At 40.7% G+C, this 27431-nt stretch overlaps 1 protein-coding gene across 1 annotated transcript in view; it reads right to left on the bottom strand.

Moving 5' to 3' along the window:
* The window catches only part of CNTNAP5 (contactin associated protein like 5), a 272802-nt gene that overhangs the window by 110615 nt on the left and 134756 nt on the right, over positions 1-27431 (bottom strand). Inside the window, exons 7-10 of the mRNA XM_017740228.1 lie at positions 27071-27214; positions 15861-16125; positions 13332-13481; positions 12081-12252 (exon numbers count right to left, since the gene is read on the bottom strand). Coding sequence (XP_017595717.1) covers positions 12081-12252; positions 13332-13481; positions 15861-16125; positions 27071-27214 — 731 coding nt within the window. The remainder of the gene's footprint in view (positions 1-12080; positions 12253-13331; positions 13482-15860; positions 16126-27070; positions 27215-27431) is intronic.

Genomic DNA, 27431 nt, shown 5'->3' with positions numbered 1-27431 from the left:
TTTAAGGTTTGATTGCTTTGTTGTTAGAACACCTAAATTTTTAATATAGGTAAATGTGCTGACAGTTTGGCTTAGCATCAGCAGAAAGGATTTTATATAAATAAATTTGAAAAAGAAAAAAGGGAAACAAATAAACCATCCTGTACAGACAGCTGTTCCATTTAGAATTCATCATTTTACAAAGCAAAAGCAGAAAAGCCATCTGCAAAAATCAAACAAACAAAGGAAGATATGATATTATATTCTGCTTGCATCCCCATATTTGGCCTTTAATTTACCGTGGCATTGCACATCCCATGGATTTTTACTCTAAAGGGAACAGCAATGGGAGTGAGCTCTATTCAGGTTCCCCCCAACTCAATTCCACACTCAAGCTGGATTTCAAAAGCCAATAAATTAGCCCCTTACCTACCTTCAAACTGCCTTCTTTCTCCACATGGGTCTCATTCAGGACAAATCCCCTCTCCCACCCTAGTGGGAAGTCCCTACACTCACAGGGACAAAGCTGACTTTCTCCAATTTCAGCACCTTTCCACATGTATAAGTCACTGCAGTTACAGGAAGGCATTCACCCTGCTCAAACTGATTTTTTACCTACCCCCTACAGGATTTACTGAATGATACTGATGAATCTGAAGCATCTGTCTTTATTTTGCTCTGAAACACAGCACTTACACAGACTAGTGAACACTTTGTGGGCCTGAATTGTCATTTTCTGCAGCTGGTCTTGCATGCATGAAACAAAGACAGGGAAAAATTAAGGCAGGGCAAGCAAACCAATTTATGCATTATCCAAATAATCTGAGCATTCCTTTTCATTCTCATTAAAGAAACACAAAGCCTAGAACACCGCCCCCTCGTCAGAGGTAGCATTTTCCACTGTGACTGCCTATTTTTTTCTGGGAATTTGCTTTGTCCAAATGTTTTCCTGTTTTCTATCACTGAGCAAGAGCATCTGACAGCGTGAAGATCATATCCCAGTCCAAGAGCAGGAAACTGTGCTACATGGTTTTATTACACTTCATTGTCGATCAGCCCTTAAGCTATTAGAGAGAAGCTCTGCCATTACCTGCTTTATGCAGCTGCTTTAAACATTAGAATAGATATGAGGAGATGAGGGGATGCTCTTCAGAATTTCAGGGATTTTAATTCCAGCACCCAGGCTTTTGATGCCTGTGGGTTTGAATTTATTAAATCTTGCTCAGTTTTTCTGCACCCTGTTCTTCCATCTTAAAACCTGGGCGGTATTGAGAGGATTTCCAAGATCACACTTCAAAATGCTACCTGCATGGGTGTAATTCCAGTAATTTAATTCCATTAGTTAGCATGTCTAATTTGTGATGTAGGTGCATACTTTAGGGGAGGACCCAAGAGATTGTACAACTCTCACAGAACATCAGGTAGTCCTCTATTTCTAATACTATTTTTTTCACGGTATATTGATCTTTACAAGGTCATTAAGTCATTAAGATACATTTTTTCCCTTTTTCCTTCCCCACCACATAACATAGCTTGGATTCAAGATATCTTCCCCATTCCACTTCCACATCATTATCTCCAGTGTTTTGCTTTGGGCTTAGTATAGAGGAAGTAGAAAAAAAACAGAATTTCTCTAAGGGCAATATGATGAAAAAGGAAGACACATTTCTAACAATATCCTAATTTTTGCTGAACAAGCACGAACCAAAGTGTTTTACAAAGTGCCAAGCATGAGAAACTTTTTGAAAACTTTTTCACATTTTCCTTATATAAACTGGAGGAAGACATGAAGCTTCAGTATGCCCTGAGCTATCTGTCCACTGAATCCTAAAACAGGCAAAAGAGACAAAAGATAAGGGGGAAAATTTTCACTCACAGGACTTAAGTGATCTTTTTAAGGTGATACAAAATATCAGAAGAACTACTAATCTGGACTATCAGATCCTTATATCTAGACAGGACAGTCTCTCCTGCAGCATTTAAAGGAAAAAATCTAGATCTGGGTATTCCAGCATCTGAAGGTGTACAGTCCAAATACTTTGTTTTGGCTGAGGATGGAGACATAGTTGGGCAATTCTCAAACCAAACTTGGATTTACCCAGAATCAGAAATATTTTGAAAAAGGACGCATGACATCACATGACATCCCCTCTTATGTCTTCAGTTCATTCCAGCTTTGATCACCATCCAAATTCAAGGGATGTGATGTAAAAACATCCCACTCATTGCTACAAAACCAAGAAGGGAACACATAAGAGGATTTCCTGCAAAGAGAAAGTAATATGCAGTATAAAATAATTGTCATTTCTGCAGAGAAGGCACTAAATAATGAAGATAGAAAAACTATAGAGAATGAAAAGGATGGATGCCAAATTGGGGTTGGGATTTTTTAAATTATTCTTCTGCAATGCACTGCAGATATTTATGTGGGGATAAATACAATACTAAGTGTCTGATTTTTTAATCCCAGCCTGACACTCTAAAAAAAAAATTAAAATTCACTGGACATAATTAGCCAGGGTATTTTCTCACTTGCATGGCCAAGCCGGGGGGTGAGAGGATCATATTGAAGTTAGGCTTCTGCTGCAGGGCATACATTAAATCTAAAAGGAGAGTTAAGAAACATAAAAAACCACTGTGCTTTTATCAGATTTATCCTAACACCCTTCACCTGCAATACTAATTAATTTCCCAAAGGCCCATTTTGACAGTACAACACACGAAGCAATGTTAAGTTCAGCACTAAAAGTAAAGGAAGAAAAAGTAAAAAAAAAATATATTCTTTCTTACAAGTAAAAATTGATAATAAAATGTAATAGAATCCACAAAGGAAATAGGCATACAGCAGGTTTTAAAAGGTCAGCTCTATTTAGCAAGGAAAAAGAACATTTTAAGCTAATTTATTTAGAAAATACTATGAAGAATTTTCACAGATAAAACACAGGTAGGGATAAAAGAATAGGAACTAAGGACACTATTTGTGCTCCACAACTGAAGCAGTTCAGGGAAGCCAACTCATGAATCAGCTCCATATATTTCTCCCTAATAAAGTACAACTGTTAATGCCAATCTCATTGCAGTGATTCTTATGGATACCACATGCTGCTCTCTCCATTTGGATTTGCTGGGAGAATTGGAATATGCAGATGAATCTTGGTTTAATAAGGATGGTAACATCAGCATGTGCTTGTTGTCTTCCCACTGATGCTACAGAGATGGTGCACTGCCAGGATTCATAAGAAAACACCTGAAGTCAGGTTTGTGTTCCTCGTGGCAGATCGCTGGAATTCCCAGGATGCCCTGCAAGATGCGCCATCCGTCCATCTGCCAAGGTGGATTCAACGTGAATATTTTTTTTCCTCCCCCTCTCCCCCAGGTCACTTAAGGGAAGTGAAGTCCCTGGTGTTGTCCTTGACAAGTACTGTCAGTATTTGCTACAGCGAGGGCAAGGTGCCAGCCAAGTAAAAATAGGACAACCCAGTCAGAGCTTCATCAGCGCAAAATCAACATGAGCTGCAGCAATCTGATTAAAGTACCTCAGCAGCTGTAGGCAGGGAGAGCAACACATGCATTATCTATGCAAACTTGTGAACCTGAGCATGGAGAAAAGCAGGCTCTGGCCACCCTCATAGTTCCTTTATGGATAAGGACAGGCTCAACGCACAAAAGGCCCTCTTAATGTGAAGACAAGCCAGTCTAACATACTCAAGGGCGAATCATGCATAGAACTTATGACAATAGAACAGTGGGTGTACAACACCGTGCTTCTGCATCTGCCTCAGCCCCACCTCTGTCCAGGGAAAAACTGCCACCAAAAAGTCTATCACTTCAAGGTATTTGAGTTCTGGCAGGAATGACAGAATCATGACATTGCAGATTCCTAAACAGAGTTTTCTCTGTCACTGGGCAACAAAAATACCTCATCCTTTGTGAAGGGGGCTGAGGAGTTAAAAACATGTATAGAACCAATGTCACCAGTACAGGTGTGTTTCAAGAGGATTTGCCTCAAAAGCCTGGTGAATGCAAACATTTGTCCAGAACTACCTTGAGGGGCAAAGGAGACTATTTCCATATAAGGTGCCAATTCAAAGGAAAAAGAGACCAGTTTCCTATTCAGGACAGCTCTTTGGCACAAGTTACCCCAACAACTATGCCTCCTAAGCACTTTTCTTTATAGACTTCGAAGGAGCTGGTAGCAGAAAGTACACCAGATCTTACCTGTTTGTGTACACAGAGTGCAAGAACTCCTGCAAATGGAATTTTCTTCTCTAACACTGCAAAGCAGTTTGTCCCACTGCAGGCAAGAAGTGCACAAGATTAAGCAAGCCATGCCTTCAGGCTCCAGGAAACACTGCAGCCCTTGCTGCTGTATTCCAAGGGGTCCATCTGTGGTAAGAGCAGCCAGCCTTGCTCAGCCCAAAGGGAGCATCTGTGCCGTATGATGAAGGGCTGGAAATCCACCGTGTTTCTGGACTGAGGTTTAATGACTTTCTGGCACATTTTCCTAATAACCATGGTAACTCTTGAGCTGCAATATCTCTTGAGCCCACATTCCTGCATCTATTCTCTGAACAGGATGCCAACCACAGCAAACAACCAACTCAGCTTCAGGACTAGAGCTAGTATTTCTAGTCACAAAATCTGGCATTCGTGCCCATTGCTGAATGGGAAATCCCAGAGCTTCTCAACTCTGTGGCCAAATTCTCAGCATCTGCATATTTGTTTTCCTACCCATTTCATTTATTTTTAAATGAGAGGCTGACTGAATTTCCCCCAGGCTATGCCTTCCATTGTTTGCCCACACACAGACAGACCCACACACCCACTATTCCACTGACACAAGGGAAGAGAAACATATTAGTACTTAGCAAAATTCACACTTAAGATTCAAATGTATTTGGAGATTAGCACAGCTATGACACAATATATTTAGTTTTTGAACAACAGAGGTACAGAGATCTGCATACATGAAAACAATGTTTTAGAAACAGTGAGGGACTTGGACTTCCTAGTCCTAAGTTTATCACCTCCCTCCAGACTTGCTTCAGATCGACAGCCCCTCTCTTTCAATTTCCTTACTCTGACAGTGCCACAGCAAAAATGCTGATGAAGTAAGTTCAAGAGCATCCCACTGAACACTTTGCCAGCTTCCAGCCATCTGCGGCTTATGAATTCATGTATGCCTTACTGGCTTTTTCCTTTACATTTGACCTCTACAGCATCTAACAGCATCCAATTTGATGTTGTGTAAGATTTGAACTTGTGAGAAACTGCACATTCTTGTTTATTATTCACCTCCTTCATGCTGCTCCTCATTGCACAACTCTGCCCAGCTCTCTCTTCTCCAGGCTGAAGAGTCCAAGATTATTTAATCTCTCCTTGTAGAGAGCAGTTTGTGGCACACCAAACAACAGAGTGTCAGTTTTAGAAACAGCCATGAGGACTGAATGACAGACTTACAGACTGTGCAGTCAGAGCTGCACACAGCACCTCTTCTGACTGGCCCAGAGATGACACACTTCCTGGAAAAGCCTGGTCAGGCCAAAAAGGAGGTCAGTGAATACATCCAACCGGATTTGCATTTCATCTTCTAGCAACTAAAATAGAGGGTTGTGAAGGGATCCACACAGAGCTGTTATCTTGATTTACTAAGGGGAAGATGTTTCTATAGTTATCCAGTGCCTCAGTCCCTGCCTTCTCCAAACTTCTCACCCTCATTTACACCACATCTGAAAGAGAGACAGGCACCTTGACTCCCAGAAGTCACAGGATCTCAAGAAAACAGAGACAAGTAGAAGAAAGTCAAGTTACTTTTCATCAAAGAAAAAACATTATTAACCATAATGGAGTTTAACCACCATTCTAGACATCACGGAATTTGCAAAGAAGATATCCGAAAAAACCCCAGAGCAATAAATTCTGCAATCACATAGCTTTTTTCTGCAGTTGTAAAAATGAATCATGTGCTTTTTAGAAGCAAAAAGAGCAAATCAGGGAAGTCACATATGAGTAGGAACTGCTGTTTCTTCTCTCCCATTTCATATATATCTATCTATAGATATCAGGTGATTAAAAAAAAAAAAACAACATAACTTTGGGTTACACAGTCCCTACTCACAGCTGCAGCACTGCCTGAGATTGTCTGAGAGATACATCTACTAAAATGAGCTTTCTCACAGGTCTGAGACTTTGTGAGCTGAATTCCTGAAACATTTCATCCATGGTTTTGGTGGGTTTTTTTGGTGTTTTGTTTTGTTTCTTTTTTTTTTTTTTATATTATTTATTTAAGCACTGTTTTTGTTGTTGACATTTGAGAGCCCCCAAAGCAAGAACAAGGGACAGCTGTTCCAGCTGCAGGAAAATGCAACAGAGCTGGAGGGAACTTGGAAGATCACTCAGTCCATGCTCATACCCCAAGGCAGGATCACCCACACCCATGTTTATTATTTCTCACAGACTCATCTAACTTTTCCTGAAGCCTTCCAGCGACAGAGGCTTGACAGGCTCCTCAGGCAGTCTGTGCCATGGCAGCTCTCCTACACATCCTGGGCAGAAACGATGATTATTCCCTCCAGTGCTGCAGCAGCCTTTGAGCACCTAAGACCATTATGCTGCCTCCCCTTAGCAATCTCTTCTGGTTAAAGAATTTAGGCAATCTTTCTTTGCAAGGGATGTTTTCCAGCCCTGTTTTGTGGGGTTTTTTTGTTTGGTTTTTTTTTTTGTTTGTTTGTTGGGGTTTTTTTGTTTGTCTTTTTTGGTTTTTTTTTGTTTAGAGGGAGCCTCTGAAGAACAGTTTGGGCTCTGTATATTTTTATAGAGAACAGAAATTTAGAAGCATGACTGCTAGCAAATCTAAACACAAAATGGCAACCCTGGTTAGTGTTTACTATACAGTGGTTGTTCACCCCCCTGCTGCTCCTCACTTGGACACATTCACCCACCTGCTTTGTTCACTGGCTGATTTGTGTTTCGTAATTTGTCCAGCTGCAAGTAACACCAAATTTCAAAATGAAGGCTGTAGATACTGAGAGACTAGTATTTTGGTATGAGTGCTCAGGCTCAGGGGTCCTGCCTAGATCAGGGGAATGGCTTCAAGCATGTTTTCCTTCTAAGCTAACAGGATAAAACACCACATGAAGAAAACAGCAAGTCTCTGTAACTGCCTCCCTAACCCATGTCCAGGAGGCTGTTTGACAGAGTCAAGAATTCTTTGCAAATACTGTAAAATACTGAACACCATTAGGAAAAAGACATTCTGTTGTATGTTGTTGTTTTGGGTTTTATCTTCTCTAAAGCAGAAGTCCTTGGGAAAGTCCATCTTGTGTTTGTAAAGCCCCTAACATGCTACTTGCAGGTGGAGGACAGGGAGCCTGGCCATACACCTACAGCTAGAGGCTTAGCGGGCATCAAGAGAATGGAGTGAATCCCTTCTGATTTACTGCATCTATAAGCAAATGAATTTTTTATGCTGCTTGCCACTTCCCTATCCCTTGACACTGACATCCTCCTCTCCCTGTAGATTAAGGACCAAAGACAAAAAGCATTATTCCATTCTCATTAGACTTCCTTACTGCTCAGATTTTCTCCTGAAAGCTTTTAGGTTTAATTTGTCACCCCCAGACAATGCTTCCTTTCCCAAAAAACACTTGCAAAACACAAGGAGTGAGGACTGCATAGTTCCTGTAGCCATGAACTTAATCTTTATCACACTGAACTGAAAATAAATTCAAAGAGAGTCTCCATTGTTTTTGTCTAGGCCCATATCAGATGGCTTTTGGTCAGAGATGGTCAACGCAGTGCATGTCCTGCTGCAAAAGACTGTTTAAAGATATCTCCTTTTGTCCCCAACAAAATGTCTCTGAATTCAAGGACTTTATTGCACCTTTACTTCCAGGCATCTCTGCTTTGTTACCTTCTGCTTTGTACCATGCCATGGAGGGGAAATGCCAGCATGGTGTAAGAAACTGTGTTTTCTGACTTATTAATTCAGTGTAAAGCAAATAAGTCCTGATGTGCACTCCTAACAGAGTATAAATCCTGGAAAGACAACAAAAAAAGAGAGATAAAATGACATCTATTTCCTTTTAAAGATGGAGCAGACCTCTATGGCTTAGCACAATATTGTCTCAATTTTTCTCTACCTCTCACTGGAAGGGGAATAAATGGCCTGCAGGCAGGACCTCTAACACTTCATAACAGGATCAGTGCAAGCACCACAGGTTGCAACATCCTCAGAAAAGACTGAGCACTCTGTACTTGGTTAATCATAGTAAACATACATACTGGAACAAAAGGAAAATAATTAGCTGGATTAGCAGAAGGCAGGCAGTGGGGATAATGCCAAGACTTCTACACATACATTGCTACCAGAAAAATTGCTTCCTTCCAGATTCTATTTTCCTGCTCCAAAACGCACTGGGAACATTTTGCAAGAGCAGCTTTGTCTTGAAGGAGACAAAGAAGGGAATACTTTGCAGGGCTTGCGGAGCAGACACTGCTCTGACATGAATAGATTGGGGATGTCTCCTTATACAGGATGTGTCACCTAAGGAAAACATGCAGGTACCATACAAGAGGACTGCAATTTAGACGTAAATTGATATGCAGCAGCAGGGACATCAGCACTGCTGGCACTGCACTGAGGGCTACAAACAAGCAGTGTCTTAAGAGGAGATGATGCTAATGAGCCTTCTTCCATCACCTGGACAGCCCATAGCTGTGCTCAGCTCAAGACCCTACCATGTCTTTATGTCCTACCTGCTGCACTCAGCTCTAACAGGCTCATCCTGAACTTCCCATTCAACCAGGACCAGAACAGCTACAGGGTGGCCTTTTTCACAGGATCATTAAGGCTGCAGGAGCCTCCAACAAAAGCTGCCTGCTCAAAGAAGGTTCAGCAAGAGGGTCGTGTTCATTTGTTCTCCAAAAGCACTGTCTCCTTAGCCACCAATCTCATGTATTTCCTAAGAAATAATTACTGAAGAATGGAAATAATAAATACAGGGAACAGGAGGCATTCATGGCAAGTTCATTTGAGCACACATATTGTTCAAATACTAGAGATGAGTGATAGTGACACATTAAGGCTCAGTCCTTCAGATGGCCCCATTTAAATCAACAGAGGCTCATCACATTATACAGAGAATCCCAGGGTGGGTGGGTGTGTGCATTATATGCTTGCACAACTGGATTTTCTCTCCAAAACGTACTGCTGGCATCAATAGTCATCCCAATAGTTTATCATCTTCCAAAACAAAGTCGTTAATTCTCTTTTTAAGAGCAGGCACAAGTTGCAGTGAGCTGTCTAACCACTGCTTTCAGAGCCCAAGTCTGAATGAGCTTGGCCTACAAACCTGTAACAAATAAACTGCTTCTAAAGAGAGACATATTCCTCAAAAGAGAATTTTAGCTTAGATAACTAAGACAAATGTCCCATTTACATGTTAATTAAGCTACACAATTCCCACATGCGTTAAAATTACAGAAACGTGTGCTTTACAGTGCACACAGCAATAAATCTTAGAATTACAGAAACATAGAATATGCTGAGTTGGAAGGGATCCACAGTCCAACTCCTGACCCTGCACAGGACATCCCCAAGAGTCACACCACATGCCTGAGGAGATTGTCCAAACACTTGAGCTCTGTCAGGCTGGTGCTGTGACCACTTCCTTGGGGAGCCTGTTTCAGTGCCCAACCACCCTCTGGGTGAAGAACCTTTTTCTAATATCCAACATAAACCCCCCCTGACAGAACTTCAGGCCATTCCCTTGGGTCCTGTCAGTGGTCACCACAGAGAAGAGATCAGTGTCTGCCCCTCCTCATTCCCTCAGGAGGAAGTTGTAACTGCAGTGAGGTCTCCCCTCAGTCTCCTCCAGACTGAACAGACCAAGTGACCTCAGCCACTCCTCACATGGCTTCCCCTCAAGGCCCTTCAACATCTTCATTGCCCTCCTTTGGATGCTCTCTAACAGTTTAATGTCTTTCCTACATTGCAGCACCCAAAGCTGCCCCCAGCACTCGAGGTGAGGCTGCCCCAGTGCAGAGCCGAGCAGGACAATCCCCTCCTTTGCCCGGCTGGCGATGCTGTGCCTGATGCCCCCCAGGACACACTTGGCCCTCCTGGCTGCCAGGGCACTGCTGGCTTACGTTCAACTTGCTATTGACCAGGACCCTCAGGTCCCTCTCTGTGGCAATGGTCTCCAGCTTCTCATTGCCCAGTCTGTCCATACATCCAGGGTTGCCCAATCCCAGGTGCAGAATCTGACACTTCCCCTTGTTGGACTTCATATAGCTGGTGACTGCCCAGACCCCTCATTTATCAAGGCCTCTCTGCAGGGCCTCCCTGCCTCTGAGGGACTGAACAGCTCCTCCCAGTTTTGTATAGAGTGTGAACTTGCTCAGTATCCCTTCCAATCTTATGTCCAAATCATTTATGAAAATGTTGACGAGCACAGGGACAGGATTTCTTGGCCACCTGGGCACACTCTGGCTTGTCCAGCCTCTGTCAACCAGTACCCCCAAATCCTTCATTAGATCACATCTAACCTTTGTTTGTCTGTGTGATATATTTAACAAGAAAGGTGGTGTTACATGAAACAACCCCATTCTTACTATGTTTGGATCCTTGCCCTAAATAATTTTATGGTACGATCACAGACTAACACTCGTCATCCTTGGGACACCAAAGATAAGGAAGATACTTGCAGTAGAACCACTGAGTTGCACATAGCCTGGACTTGGTGATAGTGAAGGCACTGGAGATGTCCCACAGTTCTGCATCATAACACAAGAGTTCTCTTTTGTTTCAACATACAATCACACAGTGCTTTTAAATGGTCCACTCGATCTTAAAGAATCTGTTTTTCCAAGAAAACAGCAAAATTCTCTCTGTTCTTAGGAAAGATGACATTTTGCTTCCTTTTGTAAAATCAGCTGCATCTTTTTCCATTCTGCCTTGGAATGGTAGAATTCCATCTACCATTTCAGGCACGTCAAGTATGAAATTCACATTCCCCTGAATTCACTCATTTAATGTGGAAAGAGATTTGATCAGCAAAGTCAGTAATTTCTCCATATAAATTAACAAAAATGAACATACAAAGATGAGCACAAAGGTCTTGCATCACAGAGGTTTTGCTCACTTATCAAAAGACTGCAGCTCCAGGAGGCTGATCCCTCCTACAGGAAGGAATAATGGAAATCAGCCTTCAACTCCATCTAAGTAACATCTCTGAAAAAAATACATTAAATGCTTAAGGTCCTAATGCATTTCCAAAATATCCTTATTACTCCCTTAACTATCTGAAGCTATGAAATTTCCAGCAGTTCCATTTCTATTTTTCAGAACTTAGGTAGATTAAAAACAAAAAAAAAAATCCCAGAACCTCCTATTCCACATGCCAACTTCAAAGTACACATTTGCATTCAGAAATATTTAGACACTAAAAATCCATAAGAAGCAAAAGAGAATTACAAAATACTTTAAAAAAAAAATTGGTTTCTTATTTCCTTTCTGCTCTTTATTAGAATATCTGGGGTACCTGTCAGGTTTTATCTTTGGAGGGATTCAGATCACTATTTAAACTGAAATATTTCTCTGGCAGATGCAGAGAGTCCATCATTATATTGTCCCACTGAATGGGCAGTATTGCACATGAGATGTACCATATCTTCATCATGAATGTATTGTAATGGCTAGCAAGAAAAATTGTAGATTATTTACTTAAGCAGAACCAGCTTATATATTAAGGGTATGACATGTTCTGATGAATCAACTGATTTTTCCTTCTCTTTCATTTCCTCTAGAACTTCAAAGCAATCAAATGTTGTTTATGCATAAAATTTAATCCTTTCACCAATCTATAGTTTGATTGAATTTGCATACTCTATTTCCTACAAGTCAATGTGAAGAGAGCCTCGTAATTGAAACCATTTCCCCTCAGTTCTCCTATCTTTGTTGCAGTATTTTCTATTAGTAGCTCTATTATGCCTAATATCTGTAATGTTGGCAGATCAGAATTTTCACTTAATGCAACCTGTATTTATAAACCACTAGGATGAAAAAAGAACAAATACAAGAAAGAGGAAATAATAATTACCTGTCTTTGATGCCACACAGATCAATGTGTAAATCACTAAAATTCCCCAGTGAGCCTTGCTGAACTAAAATGAGGTCCTTGGGCTGGTTATCAATAAAGATGAGCCTCATACAGCCTTGAAAAGCAGTAATGGGATTTAAACACTGGGAATCGGTGAAATTGTCAGGGCACCCTGTGGGAAAAAGAGAAGAGGCAGAGAAGAATATTGGAATGTTCAACTATTTCTGCTGGGATTTCCTGATGCAAGAACTCAGAAGCTTATTATTCCAAATGTTTTTACTCCTTCTGCTATGCAACCTCCTGTGTTATAAATCCTCCAGTTAGGGGAAAAAAAAAAAAAAGAGAGAAACCAGCCACTGTATCAGAGTATGAGGTTTTCACATGTGCTGAGCAAAATCAAAATGTGATTTTTTTTCATCTTCTTCAAACTCAACAGTTGATAGCAACTAAACCATGTTAAATAAGTTGTACAAAACGTAAAATCATTATGGGTTAAATTCTGCTGCTGAAGCAATGTGCAGATGAAATCTTGTGGGCAGCAAGAAAGCCACTTGTATCTGAGCTTCCCCCGTATTTAGACAGCTCTGAGATCCAAAGCCGCCTGTACATCCTCACTTAGTGCTGCGTCCGTAGGGTTCACCAAGATCAGAACCATACTATAGCAAGCACTACACAGGAATAGATTAAGAAATAGTTAATGACAGTCCCTCTATCTAAATTAATGTTTGCATTCCAAAAAGCAGAAGATAGCATTTTTCAAGATTGGTTTTTCCATTTTCAAAATTGAGCTAAATCTACCTTCATTTCCACAAGAGAATTGTATATAAATACCTTTGTAGATTTGAGCTGTATGTCACCTAAGCTCCAAAAAGTCACTGAGCCTGATCAGAACACTGTTGTCTACAGCAATATTGATAGTATTAATACTTCTAAGGCCTTTTAACTGGGAAAAACCAAAACCACTCATGGTTAACACAGCTTTGCAGATTTTGCATATATTTTCAGATAGATGTAGGCACCCATTGGCTACCACTACCACTAGTCCACTTTTACAGCTGTGTTTGAAGTTGTGCTTGCTCTCTCTCTGTCAGGCTTGACCAACACTCCTCAACCTGCCCATAGTGCTGAATACACTGCAGTTCAAAAATCAATCCTTCCTTTTGCTCTTAGCTGCAAACAGTGCACCTGGAGAGAACTCAGTGGTGAGCAGCTGAGGACCTGCATCACAAAAACCTCTCTGAAACAACCTACCTCCAAAATAGTAGCTGTTCCCAGAGTAGATCCTTGAGACAGTGGTTGCATGGCTGGCGGTGGCAGCATTGTTATCCAGCGTCAGGGTAATGCGATGCCTTCTGGCATTGATGTTCACAGAATGCCAAAGCCCATCGTGGAGATTGGTGCCTGGCAAAAAACATGTACAAAGTGAAAAAAAAAAAAAAAAAAATGCAAGATAAAAAGAAAAAAAAAAAAAAAAAAAAAAAAAATGCAAGAGACAACAACGTTCTTCAAACTTCCTTTTGCTTCCAACTTGTGACCACAAATACGCAGTTGATCTATAAAAAGGGAGAACTGTAGCTTGAAAGAACTCATTACCTCTGGAAACAAACTGGCATAGAAGAAAGGGCCCAGGAAAAGGGAAGCTTTTGAGAGTATTTAAATAGGTCATCTCACATTTTAATCTAACCTGGTACTACTGCAGTCAGTCATCAAGCTAGCCCAATCCCTCACCTTTCTGGTAGCACATTGTTACCTTTTTGGGGGTGTCTATGTCTCTTTTCAGTCTGTTGGTAAATGCTTACGGGTCCAGAAGCGTGCAGAGATCTCTACTGAGCTTCTGCTACTAAACACATGCGTGAGGTTGCAAAGGATTGGACTCAGTGAGACATTCGTAGCTTGTTCTCAGGCTCCAATCTGAAACCTGACTGCCTCCAGTAGGTATCAGCAGGATTTGTGTGTCTTAAAACCCTCCAGCACCAACACAACACACAGTACTATTAATAGATGTACAGAAGTTGGATTTCCACGTGGATGTTCTGAGAACTGGGATTGCTGCTCTGACCAGGCACCTCTAAAGGGTAATGAGGGATACACTGGACAGTCTCCTTCTCTTCTAGACACTCCTGCAAAGTGGGAAATTACATGTCTGTTTCCTTATTCCAAAAATCAGTGTTGCATCGTGTGGCTCTTGAAATGCCACCACAGAGCTACAAAGAAACTCCACAGCCTCTATTCTGACAGCCATGAAAATCAGTGGGCAAGCTTCTGAGCCCACACATGGAGGTGCAGATCAAAAGTAACCTAATTACAGTTCCAAATATGCTACCATCAGGCTGAAGTCACTGAGATCAGGCAAAGACAACTAGTATTTACTCCCCTCCTGAACAGAGTATTTTTGTTAAAGTCACTTTCAGAGAACACAAACAAGCACTTAGGAACACAAAGAGGTGTGAGAACAGTTCAAAACAAAATAAAGAAAGAAGTGGGTGTTAGGTATGTGTAAAGACATTTCATCATGAATTTGAAAATGAGACTATTTACTCAGTAATAGCTGCTAGCACATGCACAGTTACCACAGAATTACAGGCTGGTTTTCCAGCAAAAAATGGATGATTTTTCAACTAGAACAAGTGCACACTGAAGTGGAATATGCTGCTGAAGTTTGAAACAATGACAAAAGAAAATAGGTCCCATTTGGGGGAAAAATAGGTCCATTCTTGACCAAGCATGAGTTTATTGTGGGTACCCGACATCTGCAGAACATGGCACAAGCACTTTCTGCATATTTTCCATGTACAAGCAGGCAGTTTAGCATGTTTTGGATAGCACCAAAGGCTGGGCCCAGGTTCATGATTTCAGAACTACATAAAAACAAACACACCCAACCAAACATTGGCATTGTCTCAGCTTTGTCAACAATTTAATTAGGATTGCAATAAAGGCTGGAATCTCAGTTTTCAGTGTTCAGTAGCAGCAAGCTATGGCTGTAGCAATCTACATGAATAAGGATAGATGCAGGGCTGCCTCATTTTCTATCATAAAGGGGAATGAAACGCATACAGAACAGCTCTGCTTTGACAACTCCGTCAGTTTTTTATCTCTGCTTCTTTTAATAGACACATCTGCACTCTTTTAATCTGTACAGGGAATATTTTAATATCACATGTTTTTAAACATCTGTTCTTTTAGAAAATTTATTATTATTATTATTATTATTATTCCCCCTAATTTTAAATCAGAAAGGCAGCCCTCTTTCACCCTCTTGCATCCCACCAGCTGCACTGCACAAAGCAATTTCCAAAGTGGCTAAGGAAGCCCAAGAGGGAGTGTAAGGAGAGGAAGCCCATGGTCAGCCTCTCTTCTGAGTGTAGCATAAAGGGAGAGTCCAAAGCTACAGTCAGAGAAAGAAAATCAGCTCCGAGGCTGCCTTAATTTATGCTGGAGAAAGATGCTGTGGCTGAGCTGGCTTCCAGCTGATTTCAGCAGTCTGAAGAGGGGAACAGGAAGGTCTTCATGTGACCTGACTAGAGAAAATTGAGTGTGACTGCTTAAGAACATAGAGGCTCAGCTAACTGTCAGTGAGATTGAGTCTGGAGATCTCAGGATGTCAATTTTCCAAGCTTAGATCAAGCTGCACAAAGCAGCTTTACCACTGCAAAGCAAGAGAAAATTTAAAAGAGAAAGGAAGATTGGGTGTTTCCTTATTGTTTGATCCTTTCATCCCATGGAGCTGAACCTTTGTGTTTCAGAAGGAGACAAGTGAAAGTAAAATAAAATAAACACCTTCAGTGATTTCCACTGGGTTCTCAGTCTCCTTTTGAATAAGTAGTGTCAATCTGCCACCATGGAGGTAAACCAAGAGATGTCCTGAGTTTTCAGACAGCTCGGTGAACAGAAGCAAGCTGTCTTTATTCCATGTCCGGAACTGGAAGCTCACTGACAAACCATCAATTTGAGCGGTGCCAGGGAGTAGCAAGTAGCTTCGACTGGTGCTTACAAAGGTGATGGGAACAATTTGTGGTTCTGAGCAAGAAAAGGTCACATTCCCCTGAAAAACAAACAAAAAAAAAATCAAACATAATCAGCATGACTTTTTTTCAGTCATCCCAAAACATCTTTAGTTAAATAAGCTCATTGGACTTCTAATGGCCCTTAAGGCTGAAATAGGTATTGTTATTCAGACACATATCTTTGGAAATCAGTAGGAAATGTATCTGTCCATGCCAGGAAAACATAACTAACTTCAAAATTTTGCTTTTATCCCAAATGCTGAAGATCAAAAATCAAAAGCTTAGTCCTTAGAAGGATCTAAATGTAACCAAATGTCCTTATCAACACCACACCTTAGTTGATTATCTCAGCCACCCAGCCCTGAAATCAATGGTACAATTTGCCCAGAAGAGCAGCACATTTACTCAAAGCAGTCAGCAGAATCTGCACCAGCATGTATCACTGTAGTTGGTGGAAGAAATGAGTCCACCAGTTTGCTCAGGCACTGTAGATTACCCCACCAGGTCAATCAGGCCATGGTATAAAACCTTAACAATATATAAAGTCAGGATGCACTTAAGGAGCCGCGTCTTTCAAAGCCACTCCAGGAGATTGTTGCAGCCAGCTGCTTTGAACTCGACTGCTTTGTAACAAACCAACTGTAATCTGATAAAAACATGGGAGTATAAGGCTTTCTCCATGATAACACTTCTCATCAGAGCCCATACCCCGCTCTACCAGGATAATTATAACGAACAGCACTTGATGGATGTGCGGGAAGTTGCACAGTGCTTGGGGAGTTCCTCTCTGCCATCTCAGACAGATGATGGAACTGTTCCCTACCACTTTCAAATGTCTTTCCAGTCTTTATTTTTTAAATGGAAAATGATGTGCCAGAAATAGACAAAGGTATCAGTGGATGAAAAAATCCTTGATAGATATTTATCTATATGGAGCTATTTGCATAGTACCCGTTAGGTTCAGAATGCAAAAGCTTTGCAAAAGGCAAAGATTTGGCAAAAGGAATCCTTGGCTATATAATATTAGAATGTGTTTTGAGATATAATCCAAAGCTTATCTGAACTCCATTGATCATTATTCAGGTGGGAAGTAGGATGGAAATTTGGTCTCAGCCTTCAAACAGTTTCTAATACCCACTGGGATTTGCCTGCATGAAGAGATGCCACAAATTTTTTGCTATTGTTAGCACTACATTTCTACCTCAATTTTTAATCAAATTGATGCCAAATTGCAGAAAATTAAGACAGTCAACTGCAGCATTATAAATAAATACAGTTAACCTTCTCTAGAGCTTTTTAAAGTTTAAAATGACAATGACTATTTTTCTTTGGAATTGTAGAGCTTTACAGTGATTCAAGGACTCCACACAAAGTTGTAAGACATTTATTAATCACAGAATAGTTTGGGTTTGAATGGACAGTAAAGCTCATCTCATTCCCACCCCCCTGCCATGGGCAGGGACATCTTCCACTAGACCAGTTTGCTCAAAGCCCCATCCAAGCATGCTTAAACACTTCCAGGGATGAGTAGCCAAAACTTCTCTGTGAAACCTTTCCCTCATCCTCACAATAAAGAATTCTGATATGATTTTTGTCTCAAAGCACTTTCCAGATTTTACCTAGCAGCGGAACAACCTCTGCCTAGACTGAATTAATGGTGCAGAAGAAGATAAATGCTAAGACGAAAAAACATTTCGCAGTACACAACACACTTTCAGAAGACCTTAAAACAAGCCACTAAAGACCCTGTGTAGTTAAATACCCTTTCAGCTGTTTGCAGCAGCACCATAGCAAAGCATCCCTGATGCACAGGCATGGGCCCAAAGGTAAGGTAAAATTTCTGTCTGCAGTTGACATGAGATTCTGAACTTGTGCAACTAGTCCTAAATCCATGGATTGCTGTGGCACCTTGACAAACTCAGCAACACTCCAGTCATTCACTCCAGCTAGCAATTCATGCCACAGAAGTCCTGCACTGAGAGATGATCAGCAAAGAGTGCTGACTCCAGGGCCAGTGCTGGGACATACGGACAGGACCTGCACATCTCTTCCCTTGCTTAACCTGGTGAGACTTCAGACTCTGAAGTCTGACCTCAACTTTAGCCTCTCCATTGACTTAACTGAAGCAGAGCAGGTGTGATTCCACCTGCCATAAGAACAGGCAGCTGGAGATGCACAACAGTGGTGCTGCAATATTCTTTGTAAATGGGATTAAAGGTGAATATGGGGGACAGATGAGGTGTATCTGCCTTTTGGGGGGGGTTCATTTCAAAAGGTATTTCTGTTACTCTTATTCAAAAATTGAGACCTCCATGATGTAAGGACCATAAGTAATTGCAGTCAGAGCTAAAAACTAGACAGGATTTGTAAAAAAAGAAAAAAAAAAAAAAAGAAAAAAAAAAGAAAAAAGAAGTTGACTAAAGCAATTGATGCCACAAGAACTTACGTCAATTCAACTGACTAATTTAGGAGGGAAACATCTTAAAGCAGCATTTCAGACCAAAGCCAGATGATGTAATTAATGCACACCAACAACAGTTGCTGACATCCTTACACTGACCAACCTGTCTACCTTCCTAGAGACAGTAACATGAAAATCTGAAAAACGAATACACAGCTGTTACTCTGAAAGACATTTGTCCACTGAAGTGGAATAGGTTCCCTTTATAAAAACTGTTAATTTTTCCCTGAATGTTATTCTCAAACAAATTATTCCAGCAGGTCTAAGGCAGAAAAGTAAACAGCTCCCTCTAAACCTTCATCTGATCATGAGCATTTTGCTTTAATTGGCAGCAGTTCTGGAACTCTCCAGGGTATATGCCAGATTTCTGGCAGACACTTGATTTTATAATTGAACCCAATTTAACTGAAAAGTAAAAGCTCATTGGCTAGGAAATGGGATAAGAACAGTCTAATCCCTAGAGAAAATAAAGGAGACGCTCAGCTCTACCCAGCTGCTGGAAAGTCTAGCTATCACATGGCATTTGAAAATTCCATTGAGTCCATCTCCAGACTGATTAACGACTCCTCTAACAAGCAGTGAAATCTTTATAAAATAGTTCTTATTGTTCTTACAAGGGAAAACTTCTGAACCTAGAAATGCAATGGAAATACTTGCAATTTTTTCACTGGCTTCCATGACAGTTGTCTTAAGAAAAGAGTGGAAGCAGCCCAGATTTCTGCAGGCACAGTACAGCTTTAGTGGTGGTTCTTGTTCAAGTGAGATGTTGAATGAACAAGCAGCAGCATGTTACAGCATTTTAAAGAAGAACCAGAGCTTCTCCTATTAAAAGAGAATGGAAGAACACAGTTGCTAAGTGATGAGGATAAAAGTGGATTACATAGAAGATCCTCTGAGCCATAAACCTCATCCAAAACTGACTGGAGACTTTCCAGTGACTTCTGTGGGACTTCAATAAAACCTGTATAACTTTAATGAACCATTTCAGTCTTTTCTGGCCTTTTTTGATATAGTATTATGTACTGTTCACTGAAGAGAGAAGACAACACCACAGCCAGGGCAATTGGTAACAAGTTCCTTATACATCCTCCTTGCTCTCAGAGAATACTAATCAAAAATAATATGCACTTGGGAAATTATTCAAATTGACAGCTGCACTGAAACCCTCAGCACTTAGCCTACCAGAGGATCCAGGCCAAGATCACAGCTTGAAAAGAAAGAACAATAAATGAGTATTTCTGAGCTCTCATTCTACCTGCAGGTTAGAGCATCAAATGGGCACTTAAACTTTCCTCATTAATCACTCTATGGATACTGTCCAATAAAAAGGATATCTTGCTTTCTGCAGAGGATTAGAAAGGATGATTTCATATGACAGGTAAAGGGACTAAGATCCCAGGCCTGGCTGAGATACAAATGTGGTAAACTGGCAAGAATATCTCCAGCTTGGAAATTAGAGGACTACTTCTAGCTGTGAAGGGACTGAGTTTCCAGACAAATTTGCAAGGAGAGCAACAGAAGAAAAAGGTGACCTCTGATGCAGTTTTAAAAGGATAAGATGAAAAACTGGCATTCAACTCTGAGAAACAGGATTTTGAGAATGGGGGAGGTTCTTTCAAGCCCTGTTTTTAAATTAACTCTTTCAAGCAGAACAAATGTCAAGAGACCTGCATATATTTCAAATACTTCTCAAGACCATGCTGAGCACTAAATGAAAAGCAAATCGAAGTGAGACACCAGCTCCAGCCTTCTGAAATACTGCTGCAAAGTGTCTTCAACAGGATATGGGAGCACCAAGGTGCACGGTGTTCCTTGAGTTAGGACAAGTCCACTGAGTGAGCAAACAGTCCATCCCAAGAGCAGGGGACCAACTTTAAGAGAGTTCCTATACTGAGATGGGTTTCTGTTTCTCTGAGCAGAATTTCAATATGGAAATCCGAAAGCTATCCTGATCCAAATTATATTGAAAGTAATATAGCCCTGTGATAATCAATCTTGTGACAGACAACTCTCCTATCTCCACCTACTGCAGGTATCATGACTTCCAATAAAATGTTAATTATCACATTGATTTAAGTTGTTTACATTAAGATAATGTTCCAAATGGGGAGAAAGTAACATTTAACAAAATAGAGACGGCTTTGAGAAAACTGAAACATTGTGACCATGAGAATATCAGGCATTAGATGCTTGGCTGCACCCTTCCGAATGTTCTTTATCTCAGACTCCTAAGCTGAATGTGTCATTGGCCAGAAGCAGAACAAAGGATTTGACCATTTTTATGCCCATAGTAACTGTACATTATTGTTTTATTACATGGCACAATAGTTAAGAGTTGACAAAAATGGGAGCAAATATAGAAATACTTTGGAAACATCCTACATCGTTTTTCTCAGAGAGACAGGAAAAGGGGGGAAAAAAGACCACAGGAGGAAACCAACACACACACACAAAACAGTGACCACTTAATATTTTCTCTCTGTGGTGGACTTTGGATGCCAGGTGCCCACCAAGCCCCTCTATCACTCACCTCCTCATGAGGTGAGGGAGAAAATGAAGGAAGAAAATCCTCTTGTGTCAAGAGAAAGGCAGTTTAATAAAGCAAAAGCAAAGTCTGCACACAGAAGCAAAGGAAAACAAAAGACTTAATCTTTACTCTCCATGAGCAGGGGACGCTCTGCTACTTCCTAGGAAGCAGGGTTTCAGCATGTGTAGAAGTTGCTCTACGATAATAAATGCCTCTCCCCTTCCTTTTTCTCTTGGCTTCTATGGCTGAGCAGACTCATTTGGTGTGGAATATCCCTTTGGTCAGTTTGGGTCAGCTGTCCTGGCTATGTCCCCTCCCAAGATCTCACCCATGCTCAGTCTCCTGGTGACGGGGGAATATCCACTTTAAGCAACAAGTAGGAACGAAGCCAACCTTTCAAATTCACCTTGCTAGAAGTGAATAAGGTAGATGTATTAGATCAAACTGGAAAATTATTACAGTCCAAGCCCAATTTTTGTTCCACTTCAAGGTAAAGTGATCTACAGCTTATTAGTTTTTATTGCCTGGAACAAAACACAGCAGCAAGGAGATTTTTTTCCTCATTATTATTGTGAAAACAGAACCACATCTACCTTAAAATAGAAAAGCGTATAGAAAGCAATTCCTATCAGCTTTTTTCTTTTTTTATGTATTACTTTCTGTTAATAGCTTTTTCCTCTTATAAATTCCAATTATCTGTGTATCATAGCACAGCACCAGCCCAAATGGTTGGTGTGAACTGCACACAATCCAGGCTCTTGACTGTGATGGGCTCAGCTTGCCCCTTTCTGTTATACCAAGTGCCACAGAGTTCCTAAGGCCTTACCAACTGGAATAAGACCTTAAAAAATACATTAAAGCCTTGGCTTTGCAGAAAATTACATTTCCTCCATTTTCCTTATCCCCTGCTACCTCCTCTGACAATAATTAGCCATCTCTCTTCCTCTTCTACAGGGTCTAACAGCCTTATGACCTCCCACCTTGAAACATCCTCCACTGCTCAGCAGGCACTAACTGCCCTATTTATTCAATTTGACTATCCAGGTAATGTAATAAATGAAACCCTGAACAATTGTTTCTAACCTGTAATTTGCTGAAGGCTGATGACACTCAAAAAGGCCTAATTTGCTCAGAAACATCATTTTTTTCTGCACATCATCCATTCTTATTAAAAAATATTGTCTTCCTCGCCAAAAGACTTGCTTCACTTGCTGTCATCACAACTATCAAAACCCTAACACAAAGAAGCTTTTATATCAAGGAGAGTTTATTAATGCAGCTATGTGCTGGTTTATATATTTGCACACTGAAACTCTTCAGAACTGTGGACAAAGCCAACTGAAATCAATGGAAAAGATGTCATTTAAATAGACTTTATTTCAAGACCTCGATTGAGGTGACACACCTAATTTCTTTCAAAATAATCCTGTTACACCCTTCAGCAACAATAAAACAGACCCTTAGAATGAATGCTGTTTATATAGACTTCCTTGCTATTCTACACTGCAGGTAGAATGCCAAGGAGACTCCTCTGAAGACCCAGAGAGAACAGAAAGATAGAAGAAAATATATAAACCTATTTTTAAAGGAATCAAATATTTCTGGAATCTGAGTTCACCTGCCTTACCTAAAAAATAGCAAATTCAGTTCTCTCTTTAATCATCTGACTCAACACTTTCATTAAATAATTGAAGAAAACTTATTTTTTTTAGAACTTCAACTTGGTCCACAGGAAGTTGTGAAAAATGTCACAAAAAACTTCCACAATTTTTATATATGATTCCTATAGTCTGATTGGAGCCCAAAAAATAAGAAAAAGAATCTAACTCATGATTCTCTAAACGCTAGGAGGGGCCTGCAGAAACCACCAGCCTGATATTCACAGATAGATCAACACTTGCCAGAGCACTTTGGTAGAACGAGACATTCACAGACAAGTAAATTCTTCTCAAGATAAAGGTATCTCAAATCAGCTTAATAAAATAGCATGTTTGGATTCTCTATAAAGGGAATGTATTATTAGTTTACATTCTCCTGTCACTAGGTATCTTTCCCTGCTCTTTGATGCTGGCAATTGGTTATTTCCCCAAGGCACTACAGTGATACATTTACATGTCACCACATCCCTTGCTGTGCTGAGCTGTCACTCTCACATTCAATATGGCAGGCCAGTGTAGAAATTCAAGCATACCTGAGAGCTGACAACTTCTGCCTTAGAGTACCCTGAACTCCTCTTGAGTCAGCGCAGGGTTTGCTCTGCTAAATAAAAATGCAACTCCAATTTCTATTAGCCAGAAGTAATGGAAGAGAAAGGGAGAACATGTTTTTCTCAATTTCAGTGAGTAAGTAGGGTGGAACATTGAGAAGGCCATACACAGCATTTTTCCATGACCTCTTAATTTCTTTTCATCAGCTAGACAACTTCCTATTTTGGCATCACAAATCAGTGAAGCACAAAAACAACTTAAGATCCTGGCCACAGGTCACATTTGAGCAGTTTCTAAAGGTGAAACTAGAATCTAGCATTAAGTAACCACTGGTGGAAAGGATCCTATATTTTCAGGATGCTATAGCTATTTTTTCTCTTATTTACTCCCTCAACCAGATGTATTTAGCAATTCTCAGTGGATTTATCTTCCTAAAACTTGCCCAATGTCCTCCTGCATCTGCGCACACTTTAAACAAGCACAAAATCCCTCAGTGAAGACTTCTCCATCCCAGATATCAACAGGTCAAATTTCCTTTCAAATTTCCTTTTTCTTTCTCCGAAGAACAATTCCCCTTCTGCTTCTTGTAAATGTGGCTCGTATTTGCATATTTTCCTGCCCCTACTTAACTGCCCAAAAAGTGTAACTGCTGTGCAATTCCTCATAATGAGCAGTCTGCACTTCTCTCATGCTGAGCAGACACCTCGTAAACAGGGCAAACCTTTACAATATTACTTTGAATCATTTTCTGAGGTTTCCCAAGGGTCCAGCCCTAGGACCATGACAGCAGTTAATTACAGAAATTTGACTTCTCATAACCTCTGGCAATTAAAACCAGTAATTGCTTGGAAAGCACATAAAAAACCCCTATCATTGCTCCACATTCAATGATCGAGGGAAAACAAAACAAAACAAAACAAAAAACCCCAAACAAAGAAAACAAGACAACAAAAAAAAGCACACACAAAAAAACCCACACACCAATCAAAAAAAAAAATCAAGAAACAAAGAAAAAAAATCCAAAAAACCCCCAAAGCCCACAACATGCCATCAGGGACAGAAGAAACCCCAGAGAGAAGAAAAATAGCCTGTCCAAACAGACAGGGCTGTGTAGGGAGGTTAAGTATCAGGCAATACAAAAACAGAATTCTGAAGGCAAGTTCCAGTTCAAAGAGACAGGCTGCCTTGTTATCTTGAGATGCCTTCTCAAGGGGATTTATTGCAAGTGTGAAAACTGCAAATGAGTTACAGAAAAGAACAGGCAGAATGATAATCACAGCCACCACCCAAGAGTACAATACATGCTACAGCACTCTGTTATTGACAACCTGCAGTTTCTCCCTCTAACTTTAAATGCAGCTGATTTGGGACCATTATTTATACGGGTGAGGAACTACATCATAATAGGAAATCTATACCTCCAAAGCTGGTGTATCATTCTCCTGCTTGTGTGAAAGATGTCAAAAGTGAAAAAACCCCCAAAGTGGATGGGTACCAAAATCCCCAAGTTTGGCTCACTGACTGTGGCAATGCTCACAAAGGCATACAGTGAAGCAGAGAGCGTGTTGAAGTCTGCCTGCCTTTGGAGACAAAAACTGATGTTGCTAAGCATTAATGGCTTTCTAAACCCAAACCAACCAGTTTGCCAGCAATTATCTCTTGCTAGGAGACAAAGGTATTTTGGGGACTAACAATGCAGAACCATCTCAGGTGACCTCCAGCTTGTGGGGAGACAACGTAAGTATACAACACATTTTTGGAAGGAGTAGTTCCAAGACCCTGCTACATTTAATTATTCTTCTGTGCTGATCCTTTCATTGCATTTCCACTCCAGACAACCTTAGTGACCACAAAGACATGAAGCAGAGAAGCTTGCAGCTCCCTGAGGATAGAGCTTGTTGCTTGAAAACCTCAATGCACTTTGAGTAAAAGCATTTAGTGGAGAATAACTCTGGCAGGCAAAAGACTACGTTTAACAAGAACAGGTTATTTTAATTTGAGGAAGTTAATTGCTAAGGAGTGCAGAAGAGCAGAAAAGGGAAAGGGGATCAGCCTGCGTGACCTAGAAGTACCTGAGAGCTGCTAGAGGAGAGAAATAGCTGGGATGCAAAGAATGTTGGAGAACAAATTTACAGGGCCCATATCCTATAAAAGGGTGTTCATCTAAGATTATGAGGCACTATGAGTGTGGCAACACTTGCATACCCAAGTGTCATAGACACAGCACAGAGCAGCTCATAAACCTTGAAAAATGCAGTACAGCAGCCTGCCTTTGGAAACTATGGTGCTTAAATCATCACTCATGTGAAAGAGATTGAAGGATGGAGGCACATCCATCCATCCATCCATCCATCCATCCATCCATCCATCCATCCCCACTACTTTAAATTGAGAAAAGGAGCTGGATTCTTAGACCTTTCATCTAGCATTGCCTGAACCAAGTGTAGTGATAACAAGTTTCATTGCTTGGGGCCACTTACACCCAGACAATGCCCTTCTGAGAAGAAGTTGCAAATTGAATATGGTGCAAAGTTTTGCTCTTCCCCTTTAGAAAGGCCTTCCCGTTATCCAGCCAGCAAAACAACCAGCTGTTTAATGACCTAAGAAGCAGACCAGGGCACTCTGCTCCCCCCTTAGAAAGTAAGCTGAGGGGAAGAGCAATTTAACACGGTTCTTAAGACTTGCACCTTTGAGTCCTCAGTCAGAACAATCAAACTCAAGATTATTAAAGCGAAGTTTCTCCGTCCCAGAGGAGTATCCTGGAGGCAGTCTTGACTGCCAGCAACACAGTGAGGAACTTCTCACCCATCACCTTTCCATTTTCCAGCTCCCTGTGTATTCAGCCTCGCCGTAGGCAGGGAGAGCGCAGAAAGAACCTCCTTGGTCTCCTGGCTGGCTTTGTTTTAGGTTCAGTGTGTTCGTACACATTGCTACAAACTAGAAGACGGAATGGGAGCCAGAAGCAGTTTCATCTCCATGTTCTCCAAAGACACAATGTTAGCCAAAAGGCATTTATCAAAGCACAGAGCAGGAGTGAGGCACAAGCTCAAAAGAGAGCTGATTATGTACAATTTGTCAAAGCTTCATGGGACTGTAGTTCACTCTTTTTGCAAAATAAAATGTTTGCCATTTTCGTGATATATTTAAATATAGCTGTAATTTTAGACATTATTAGATGTTAAGTTATATTTGTGGTTTATGTTATCAAGATGGATAAGACTGTAGTTCGTCTTGCTTTACGTCTACCATTCCACATTTAGAGACAGTAGTACAAGGTCAGTGGTTCTCAGAACTGCCAATATACTGAATATAAGGAGCAGCACAAAGGAAACTATTTCCAGTAATAAAAAGAGTATTTTTTCTCCTCTGTAATATGAAGTATCAAAGTAGAATTTTGTTAGTGCTGTACTTCCCAACAGTGATAGAGAATGGTTCAGAAAATAAAGTTTTATCTGAGTTAACCAGGAAAAAAAATCTCTATGACTTCTATCACCATTAAATAGACATATTTTAATCTTGGAAAAAAATAATTAACAAGTTTCTCCAAGCAAATTCTAATATACCAGTAGAGTCAGAGAAATGCCTTGGTTTCCACATGTGTCTTTCAATAACTCTCATCGCATGAGCCAGTGCTGGCTGGTGTTAGCCTCAGCAATATCATTTTAACAAGCTAATTATGCCCACAGCTATCCAAATCTGAACTCTGCTCATTCAGAGCAGCCAGCAGCACCAAGAGAGCACCAGCAGCATGGAAGTAAAGAAGGAAAGCACATGGTACTGCCTCTTACCACAGTATAGATCTGAGGTTTGCGTCTTTTGGCGAGGTCAATTATATTGACTCCGTTGTAATAAAGGTTCTCAATGCATCCATGGAAATTTTTCCTCTGAAAGGTTCCTGGCTTCCCTGGGACAGGAATCCCTCCGAAACTGAGCTTTTGGAAAGAATAAGAATAGCATTATTTATAATATTATATATATGCATATATATGTAGATATTATATTACATTATATTATCATCCAAAAGCAAGAGAGCAGAGACCCACTCCATACATCCACTTGGGATATTATTTAAGAGCCAATTCCCACCAACAATGTCACTGGGAGCATGAGGCAGGGCCTGGCCACCTCTCAGGGTAAATTAAAGTCCCC

The sequence above is a fragment of the Corvus brachyrhynchos genome, unplaced genomic scaffold, assembly GCF_000691975.1.
Source record: "Corvus brachyrhynchos isolate BGI_N302 unplaced genomic scaffold, ASM69197v1 scaffold126, whole genome shotgun sequence".
NCBI lineage: Eukaryota > Metazoa > Chordata > Aves > Passeriformes > Corvidae > Corvus > Corvus brachyrhynchos.
This window is presented reverse-complemented; position numbering and strand designations above follow the sequence as displayed.